Here is a 10,579-nt window from a genome sequence, read left to right as displayed (position 1 = left end):
TCAAAGTCACCTTGGATTTGGGTAAATACAGTATTCAACAGAATTCTCTGCAACTGCCCCCTTTCTTTGCTGGTTAGAAAAAGCATACTCATTAGTTTATTACAGTTATATTAGTTTCTTAGGGCTAAAATGCTATTCATCAAACTAAAGGTATCCAAGTCACTAACACATGATATATTAATCTAGTCTGCATGACAGACTACATTGTTACACAGCTTTTTTTTTAAACTACAGTTCAAGAATTTTGGGTGGCAATTAAAACCACCTCTATGGGAAAAGGCTTTGTACTATCGCCGAAAAGCAGCTTTAACAGAGGTGAAAAACACCCCCATTTTTTAACAACATCGTTTTCACTGAAATGCAATGTGACAAATGTCCACATGAACAGTTTAGCTGTTCATTATTTTAGTACAAACATCCATCTTGGCTGATTAGTCTTCACTACATAATGTTACCTCCCCCCTCTCACAAAACAGGGTTTCTCCTCTACTGAATGGAGGCAAGCCTTTTGCCTACCCAAAGGGTGTCAAACATGCCATACAGATCATAGCTGTCCTCCAGAGCACTTCTACCTCACTCACTGGGCTCCTAGAGACGCAGAGAATTTGGGGGTATAGCCTGCCACAGAATTCCCAATGATGGAGTGCAAATGAGCAAGCATGTCAGATGTGGGTAATGGGAGAGCAAACAATGGCCAAGTTAATTTCTACACTGCTGCTCACCCAACTATTGATGTCAGATTCAGATCTAGCCTTGGGACATGGGTGAGTTTGACGCTGCTTGTCTACACTGTGCTCTGGAAGACTTAATTCACCCATATGCCAACTGATAATTCTACCCATATATCCTGCCTTGTTGTGAATTTATCTCTGTACCAAATAACTTAAAGCAACACTTGGTCAGAAGGTCAACGCTTTTCCTTCTGCATTACTTCATTTTCTATTCTTTTGGATGCTTCCAATGTCAAGAGACAGGAGGTTCCGGGAAAGATTCTGGAGCAGTATTCTGCACCTTCATTTGAAAGAAGTAGCACCAGGCCATTCTTCAGTATTTCTGCAGTAAGGATATAGTAGAAATTGTTGAAGGCTTTGCTGATCTGTTAGCAAGATTCTGCATTCAATTGCCAGAGCAGTAAATCTGTTAGTGAGAATGCCTGGCTCCCAATTCTGCTCATCCTATCAGGGTCATTCAGATATGTCAGTACCACTTCATAATTAATCAATCAATCAGTATTGTTCAGTGGGGCAGACAAACCTAACATTAGTACAGACATGCTCCCATTATCTGTAAATAAATGATTTGCCACTAGTTACCATAAATGCTTTTCCTGTTCCATATTTCAGTCTAAAATATGTCAAAGAAGTTTACAGATATTAAGGGGTCAAGGGCTACAGGAAATGGCTGTTTACCAACTTTGCCTGGGAAGGAAGTCACTCTGACATCAGTGACATTGAGCAAAGATTTTCTGATGTCTACACTGGATTACCTTCATGGGGGCAAGCCTGATAAGATGTCTTCTCTAAAGGAAGAAGGGTTGAGCCAACAAAAGATATTACCAAACAACCTAGCTTCTTGCATACTTCCTGGACCATCATGGCTACAACAACACTACAACCCTCTTTAAAGGAGTTGTTGATATTCTGTTCTATATCAGCAGTGAATTCAAGTGCTCCTGACTGACTACCACCATTCAAGACAGGAATAGATCTGACTCCTAAGAATTGGAAAAAACTTTGATATAGTCAATCTTTCCTCAGTAGACTTTGCAAAGTTCTCTACAATGGGTGGTGCCAGAAGTTAGAGGAAGAAAAGGTGTCTAAAGCTAGGATTAAAAAATAAACAATATAAAAAGACCCCCAAATTGTTCCTCTTAAGAACTGGTTCACTGAAAGATCTCAAAATATAATGAGGAAGTGCAATAAAAGCGATTTGCTCAGGCTCTCACAGGGATCAATTCTTAGCTCAACTCACAATGCCCTGTCTTCTGCCTATTATTTTATTATGTTCTTTTCTAGGTTATCGTCTTCTGATTTTAGAATGTACCCATAGTATTTCAATTTGTTCTTTTTCTCCACTTCCATCAGTTCAGGCTTGCTTTTAATCCTATCAAACATCCATTTGTTGAATCTTTTGTGGGTCCTGGAAAAATTCAATATTCTTCTGTAGAACACTAGTCTCAAATGCTTGTAATTTTCTCTCTAAATCCTTCAGAAGCACCCATCTTTCACAGCTGACTATCACTGGCAGCCATATCAATGCTTTAATGACCTTATCTTTGTTTTATTAGTACTCTGCCTATTCATCTATATCATACTCACATTTTCTGTCTACCCCATGTCTTGCTTCATTTATTGACTTTCATTAAGATTTCACCCAAATACGTAAAACTTGAGGCTTGTGTCAAGAGCTCATTTTACATCAATTTTGAATCTTTTTCCAGTTGTGGTCATCACTTTCATCTTTGGAACATTAACCATGTCGCTGTCTCTTTCCTGTCATAATTAATCTTTGCACTAGAGGTCTTTCAACTCTTCTAGAGGAATAGTAATCAAAATTAACTAGTAAGCTTTTTTGCCCCCCAATTCTCAGACCCCATTCAAATCCTGCTATTGATTTATGACTAAGACTGAATGCAGCCCTGTGGAACGCCTTTCTGTAGTTGGAGCTATTCTGATGTCAGTCCAGCAATCCTGACCATGGCTTTCCATATAGTTTATGCAGCAGGTCAATCAAATGTGGTGGTAAACCAGGGATGAGCAATTATTTGGGCCAGAAGGCCTCTTAGGGAGTTTTGGTGAGCTACTGTGGGCCAAGTTAGTAGCAACTCCACCCAATCCGCCAGCAACAGCTCATCAAAACTCCCTAAGTGGCTCTGCCCCATGCTCAGCAAGGAGGATGGGATGGGGCAAGGAGCAGCATCCAGGAATGGGACGAGCAGGGCCAGGATCAGAATCATGGGGCAGTGACAGTGTGGAATCATGACAGTGCTGCATTATGGCCCAGGGAAGAGCTGTAGTCTGCTCCTCGCACGCCCCTGCAAAGGGCACTAGCTCCACAGGTAAAGGCATGAGGGGAGTGGATTGCAGCCCTGGCCCCGTGCTGTCACTGCCCAACAATCCTGGGGTCTCCAGGGAGACCTGCCTGTGCTGGTCCCAGGCCAGACATACATAGCTGGGATGGGGCTGCGGGTGGGTGGGAAGGTGGGCAAGCAGCAGTGTCCTGGACTGGGACAGGCAGGCAGGGCTGGGATCAGGATCCCAGCCCTGGACCCCCAGGCCATGACAGTGGGGAAGCAGGGCCGGGTACAGAACTGCAATCCGCTCTCTTTATGCTCCTGTCTGCATAACCAGTACCCAACACAGGAACATGGAGGGAGGAGATAATGGCTCTGCCCCAGGCCCTAGCTTCGTACCGTCACTGCTCCATAATCCTGATCCCAGCCCCAGCCTTCCCTCTTGTCTGTCTGTATCCCAGATGCCATTTCCTGACCACCCATGGCTCCTTCCCAACTGCTCGTCTGAGTGTAAGTTGCCCGCACAGGTCCTGAGCTGGTCTCCATGGAACCCCCACCTGCCTGCTCTGTCTGGCACCCCCCCCAGCAGTGGCCATAGTACAGACAGGCTGGCTTAGGCACTGGCTGCTGAAAGGAGCTGCCATGGCAGGGGCTGCTGGAAAGCATGCTGCCCCCTGTGCCTGGGCCGGGTAAGACATTCCCTTAGTCTTTTCCATTGCCAGAGCTACCCCAAGACTTAAATTATGATGGTTCTTGTATGTCATCTTTCCAATCATGTTGCTGGTCTCAGTTTCACGGTTTAATGCTTCATAGCAATTCCTCCTCTTTCTGCTCTGTGAAAAGTTGGTAGGTAAGTGGTGCATCTGATTTGGTCTGATGACTTGTACTGATGGTTGCATTTTCCTTGTCTGAGTTTTCAATGTGGGTTTTCAATGCGGCAAAAAAGGCCGCCCAAACAAACCTGCACAGTTTATTTACTTGTTAATATTCACATTTTCTTCCTTGACTTAGTGTGCAGTCTTTCATTTCTTCCTCTTGTCTATGAAGCCTCATATTATATCCAGGATTTTTTCTTTATCCTGTTCAGAAATTCTTTATCTGGTGCTAATATTGTGCCTTCAAATCAGTGGTTCTCAATCTTTTTAGACTCAAGACACCACCTCCATAACTTTCTGTGAACTGAGCAACATCCCCTTTCAAAAATTAACTTATTACAGTGCTTATCTTTGTTTATCTCCTTGAAGAGGGGGTGAATAGTTGGGGTGCTAAAGCAGCCACACAGAGATGAGCTTATGTACTTAGCTCCTGACACATTGTAGAACCCTGACTGAGACTCATTAAGTTTTTCCAGCACCTCTTTTGGTGCCAATTTTTATCTCTTAAGCCCTTCAATGCCTTGTATCTAATTCTTGACCACCACTGCATATTTAGCACTGATCCTCATGCAAACCTAAGAATTCTGATTTGTTTGGGCAATTATTTAAGCCTAATTCTAAGCTTATCTGAGAGGAGCTAGCAGTCACTGATGCATATTGACATTTTAAAAATGTTGTTAAAAAACTGGAGAGGGTTCAGAGAAAATTATCCAAGGTCTAGAAAACATGCCTTACACCAAGAAACTTAAGAATTCAATTTATTTACATGATCAAAGATTAAGTTAACAGGGACTAACTTGGAGTATAAATACTTATCCTGGAAGAAACGTCACATTTTCCAGGGATAAAGGTTTTAGCCATGTTGGTTTTCAGGCAAAAGTATTCAGAACTCTTAGTAAAGGCGATATATTTTATTAAACCAACTAAATAATTCCAAAAAAAATGCTTTATTTGCAAGCTGTCAGGCTTATGTGCCCTTCTTCAGGCAAAGGAGAATGCAGAGATTGTAATATTTCTCCCATGTAGAAATTAAACTTCATATTGCACAAGAGAATAGAAAGATGTTACTGGTTCCCCTGGATGGAAAAGTTAATTTTATATAAAGTAGGCTCAAATAAAAGTTGGAGCAGTCTGTTTACCTCCAAGGTGTCTGATGGCAAGCAGGGTGTTGATTTTTTCTTCTTTCTTGGTAAGATGTTTTCTATTGCACAGGAGAGAGGGTCTTGCTGTACATTTGCTAGGGTAAAGAGCCCTGTAAAATCTGTATTCAGAACTCTTGGTAGAGGCAATACCTTTTATTAGACCAACTAAATAGTTGCAAAGGGTCCGCTCTACCCTCTCTCCTGTGCAAAAATTAGGGCTAAAAAAAAAAGTCAGGTGTAGGCTGTGTCTGAACAATAGTTAGGAGAAACTCACTAGGCTAGGAAGTAAGCCTATTAGCTCCAAGTAAAAAAAATAAAAATAAAAATGTATGTAGCCTAATAACCACATTTGAATAACCTAAATTTTGGGGTGGACTGCTTTGTCACTTGTACATTCATGTATATCCAAATGCCAATGAGTGCTCATGATGTCTGCTGTCAGTACAAAATGAATATGACAAAATACTTTCATTATTAATCCTCCAAACAGCTTCTGCCTTCTACAACATTATTTACCAAGTTCTACAGCCTTCTGCAAGGCTCACAACTTCTGAATGATTTCCCATTCCCTCCTTCCTCCTCACACATCCATAACAAACAGAAAATGCCATCAGGAATTTAACTCAAAAATATGACTTTCTCCTTAGTCCTCTTGTCAAGGTGATGAAAAAAAAAGGCACAGGCTACTTTATCCAACCATTTCCTCTAACCTTCCCAATTTCCTTACTAGTTCCTTCTAGTGTATTGAAAACTCAGTAATTAATCTTCATTTACTGTTCATCCATGTCATTCTCCTTCAAACTGCCTCACTGCTTTCCTCCCAATGTTGAGCTACAATTCTTGCCCTCATCTTCATAATCCTGATCCTGCCAACATCTTAGGTATTTGCGGTGTTGTCATTTTAAGAAGGTTCTATTAAAATATTTTGAAGACTAAAGAAGGGTAATTAAGTTACTGGTATCCTTGAAATCTTTATGTCACAAGAGATCTAGAGCTGGAAATGACCTCAGTGGCTTATCTAGTGCATCCTCCAGCTCGAAGGCAGGATTCTCATGCCTAGACTATCCCTGAAAGATGTCTGCTTACTCCAGGGTTGGGCAAAATATGGCCTGCGGTCCAGATTTGGTCCACCAAGGAGTTTTGTTCAGCCTGTATGAGTTCATCAGCCCCAGCGTGGGAGGGAAGCCCAGGCTGTGGTGCATGCAGCTGGTCCCAACACCCCCAGGCACATAGCGGGGCTGGGGCAGCACGGCAGCCAGACTCACTTCCCAGCAGCCCCTGCAGTGGCAGCTCCTTCCACCTGTCACTGCCTGTCTTTACAGTCACCACTGGTCCTGCCTCTGCTGCCCAGGCCCTCAGCCCATCCATCCTGCACCCACTGCTAGAGGCGCTGGAAGGAGTGGGTGGGTGCGGTCTCCATGGACATCAGCCTGGGGCCTGTGTGGGCAGGGGAATGTGGTCAGGTGGATGGGATGGGGCCACAGGTGGCTGGGGAGCAGTGTCTGGGAGCAGATAGGTGGTGCTGGGATCAGGATTGTGGGGCAGTGACAGGGTAGAGCTGGGGCTCAGGTAAGTGCCACGATCCAGTGCCCTCATGTCTCTGAAGTGGATACTGGTTCCACAGGGAAGGACATACAGGAAGCAGATCATGGCTCTGCCCCACATCCCAGCCCTGTGCTCCCAATCCTAGCCCCAGCCTCACCCATCCATCCCAATCCTAGATGCCACTCTCTACATGCCCACAGCCTCATCCCATCCACCTGGCCACATGCCCCGCCTGTGTCCTGGGCTGGTCTCCATGGAGACTCTTGGGATCACTGAGTAGTGACAGCATAGGGGCAGAGGTGTGATATACTCCCCACATGTCTCTGCCCTCAGAACACGTGCCTGTCCTAGGGACATGTGGGGAGAGGATCAGAGCTCTGCCCCGGGCCCATACTGTCACCAGCCCATGAACCCAATCCCAGCCCTGGCTCTGGTCCCCGCACCCATCCTGCTCCTGGCTGCCACCTCCTGCCCACCCACCCACAGCCCCATCCCATCTGCCTGGCAGAGCTTGGGGCAAAGCCACTAAGGAAGTTTTGATGAGCTGTTGCAAGCAGGGAGGCAGTGCTGACCCAGCCCTTGACAGCTCACCAAAACTCCAAGTGGCCCTCCAACCCATATAATTGTGCACCTCTGATCTAGCTTATTTTCAAAAACAACCAGCAACAGAGATACCCAAATCATTTTTGCTGCCTCTTCTTGGCCGACCTTTAACTGTCATGGAAAACACCTACCTGATCATAACAGTTGTCCATATAATAATACTTTCCATATTTGACGACAGTTATGTCTCTCCTCAGTCTTCCTTTATTCTACACTAAGTAACACAATTTTTTAAATCTTTTGTGTCACGTTTTCAAAATACCTCAACATTCTTCTTGCTACCTACCAGATTCCAATAAATCAATATTTGTCTTGAACTATGGCATCCAAGATTGAACACATTACAGCCAACCACCGCTTAATATGGTTTCAGTTACCGCTGTTTCGCTATAGAACACATTTAGAATTAATATCCGATTCAGCTGAGCACTCAGGCATTTTCATTACAGTGCTCAGTGGAATCGGAGTTTCTGTAGGCAGGCGGGCAGGGAGAAGCGGTGGTGGCAGCAAGTGGAAGGTAACTGAGTGGGTGGGCAGGCATGAGGGCCTAAGGCAGGATGGCAGAAACATGGGCCCAGGCTGGCACGTGGTGCCGGTGCGGGGAGGGGGGGGGCGACGACAACATGACATGACGACAAGCTGCTGCAAAAGAGGGGAGGAGCATGGGACCCAAGCCAGCGCCAGCAGGGGCACGCACCCAGGGTGGGGGGCAGGAGCATGGGGCCTGTGCTGGTGTGTGGGGCCCTGTGTCGGGGCCAGTGGAAGCCCACACCCAGAGCAGGCTGGAGTGGGCAGGGTGGAAAGCGGCAGCAACAGAGGCAATTAGCCCAGGGTTCACACCAGTGCCTGAGGCCAGGGCCAGAGGGGGCTGGTGTCCAGAGCTGGGCAACAGCACAGGTCTGGGCTGGTACATGGGGCTGGAGTGCCAGCAAGTGGGCAGGGAAGTGGGGAGAGGCGGCAGCAGGGCAGGCAATAACCAATTAATCTCTATTTACATTCACTTCTGTGGGTAAATGGGTTTTGCTTAGCACAGTTTTGCTTAGCGCCTGGTTTTTCTGGAACTAATTAAGAACACTAAGCGGGGGTTGCCTGTCTTCCACATGTATACATCATATATATCCAAGACTATCTGTATACATCCAGGTGTAAACCATACTAACTGTATCACATGAAGGGTCAGGAAGGATATTATTGTCCTCCAAGCAGTACTGTACCACTTGAAGGGTTTCATATTTTCATAGTAGGGTCGGAAGGCACCTCATAGCTTAAAAATTCAAACAGTCAAGGGACAGTAGTCTTCCTTGAAGCATCAGATAATGGCCAAAATAGATTCATCAACTGTCAGTTTTCATACAGCAAATCATATTACCTTACAGTAATCCTTTAAATTCAATTTCATTGACTAGTTTGTACACATTAGCAGTTTCGCTCTCCAAAAATTACAAAATTAGTCAACTCACCGAAGCATCTTCAGCTCCTGAGCAGCCTTCAGGATTATTTCATGTTGTCTTTGACTAAGGACCATTACTCCCCCTAGTGATTGGTCAGGGTCCATAGTTGAATCTGCTTCCAACATGTCTGAGGAACGTGATGGTGGAATGGGTAAATCTAGCTGATCCTCCAAAGGTTGCATTCTTTCTTCTTCATCAGCATACCACCTCTCCGACAATCGTTCTCTCTCCCAATCAGTCCTTTCAGGAAGGTAGTTTCGCTTCTCCCTCCATCTGTCAACTCTCTCTGGGTATTCTCGGATTCTCAACTCCCCCCTGTCTCGACGGTCCCTGTCATATAAATCTCTGTCCCTCTCCTCCCTCCACCGGTCCTCATGGTATCTGTCCAAAGGTGGAAAGGACTGCATGGGTGGGAGAGGAGGAATATCCAGATCACGACTTGGTATCTCTCTGTCATCTGGAGGCATCAAATAATCTCCGTCCCATTCTCTATCTAACTCACGATCATAACTATCCACGGATCTTCCAATCCTGTCCAGGTCTCTATCCATCTCTCTCTCTCTTGGCCTTTCCCAATCATCCCACCAAGGGTCTCGTCTGTCAAAATCAGAAGACAAAGGAGGGAGTGGAGGAAGAGGTGATAGTGGAGGCATTGAATGATGGAGTGAGAACCTGTCATCTCTATCATAGGGGTCCAAGGAATCATCCCGAAAATCTGTGTCATGCTCTCTCCAATATCGATCTCTTTCCCAATCATCTACTAGTTCACAGTCTAGAGGAGCATCTCTGCTATCCAATGGTAGTTCTTCTTGCATTCTCTCCTCCTCATGGCTCCAGGGACCCCTGAGAGGCTCCTCTCGATGGTATGGGGGAAATTTCTCAGAGCTGTCACCCAGGCGTTTATCCATACCACCCATTTCAGACCTGCCCGGTTCCCTCTCCCAGCTACCTGCCCGCCTAACTAGGCCTCGTTCCCGGCTACCTGTCTGCCTGACAGGTCCCCCATCTCCGCTTCCTGCCCTCCTCATAGGTTCCCCATCCCGACCTCCTGCCCATCTCATGGGCCCTCCATCCCGGCTTCCTTCCCGTCTGAAAGGGCCCCGTTCATGGCTATCTGCTCGCCTGACTAGCTCCCGCTCATGGCTACCTACCTGTCTGACAGGACCTTGCTCTCGGCTAGCTGCTTGCCCCCTATCCTTGTTGCCTGGTCGACCAGCTAGCTCTCTATCTCGGCTAGACAACACCCTCTCTTGGCTGTCTGACCTCCCTATGAATCCCCTCTCTCTACTGCCTGAGCGCCCATCTGGCAATCTCTCCCGGCTGTCTGAACGCTCGTCTGACAACCCCTCCTGGCTGCCTGCATACCTATCTGACAACTTATCCCAGCTGTCTGCTGCCATGGCCATGCCTCTGCCACGGATGGCTGCCTGTCCCATGCCTCTGTTTGCTTGTCCTCTGCCACGGACATTGTCCATTCTGCCCAATCCCCTGCCATGGCCATAGTCCATTCTGCCCATCCCCCTGCCACAGCTATCATCCATTCCGCCCATCCCCCCGCCATGACCATCGTCCATTCTGCCCATCCCCCTACCACAGCCATCATCCATTCTGCTGTATCCCCTGCCACGACCATCGTCCATTCTGCCCATCCCCCTGCCACGACCATCGTCCATTCTGCCATATCCCCTGCCGCGGCCCTCCTCCATTCTGCCCATCCCCCTGCCGCGGCCCTCCTCCATTCTGCCCATCCCCCTGCCGCGGCCCTCCTCCATTCTCCCCATCCCCCTGCCGTGGCCCTCCTCCATTCTGCCCATCCCCCTGCCGCGGCCCTCCTCCATTCTGCACATCCCCCTGCCGCGGCCCTCCTCCATTCTGCCTTGACCTCTGCCCCGGCCATCCTCCATTCTGCCCATCCCCCTGCCCCGGCCATCCTCCATTCTGCCCATCCCC

The 10,579-nt window shown here is 47.0% G+C and overlaps 1 protein-coding gene across 1 annotated transcript in view; it reads right to left on the bottom strand.

Annotated features, from left to right (window-relative positions):
• Positions 1-10,579, bottom strand: part of YLPM1 (YLP motif containing 1) — a 65,626-nt gene that overhangs the window by 35,724 nt on the left and 19,323 nt on the right. Inside the window, exon 7 of the mRNA XM_019551131.1 lies at positions 8,639-10,567. Coding sequence (XP_019406676.1) covers positions 8,639-10,567 — 1,929 coding nt within the window. The remainder of the gene's footprint in view (positions 1-8,638; positions 10,568-10,579) is intronic.

The sequence above is a fragment of the Crocodylus porosus genome, unplaced genomic scaffold (genome assembly GCF_001723895.1).
Source record: "Crocodylus porosus isolate Cpor-Errol unplaced genomic scaffold, CroPor_comp1, whole genome shotgun sequence".
In the NCBI taxonomy this organism is placed as follows: Eukaryota; Metazoa; Chordata; order Crocodylia; family Crocodylidae; genus Crocodylus; species Crocodylus porosus.
The sequence above is the reverse complement of the archived record's forward strand: the minus strand, read 5'-3'. Positions and strand labels throughout refer to the sequence as shown.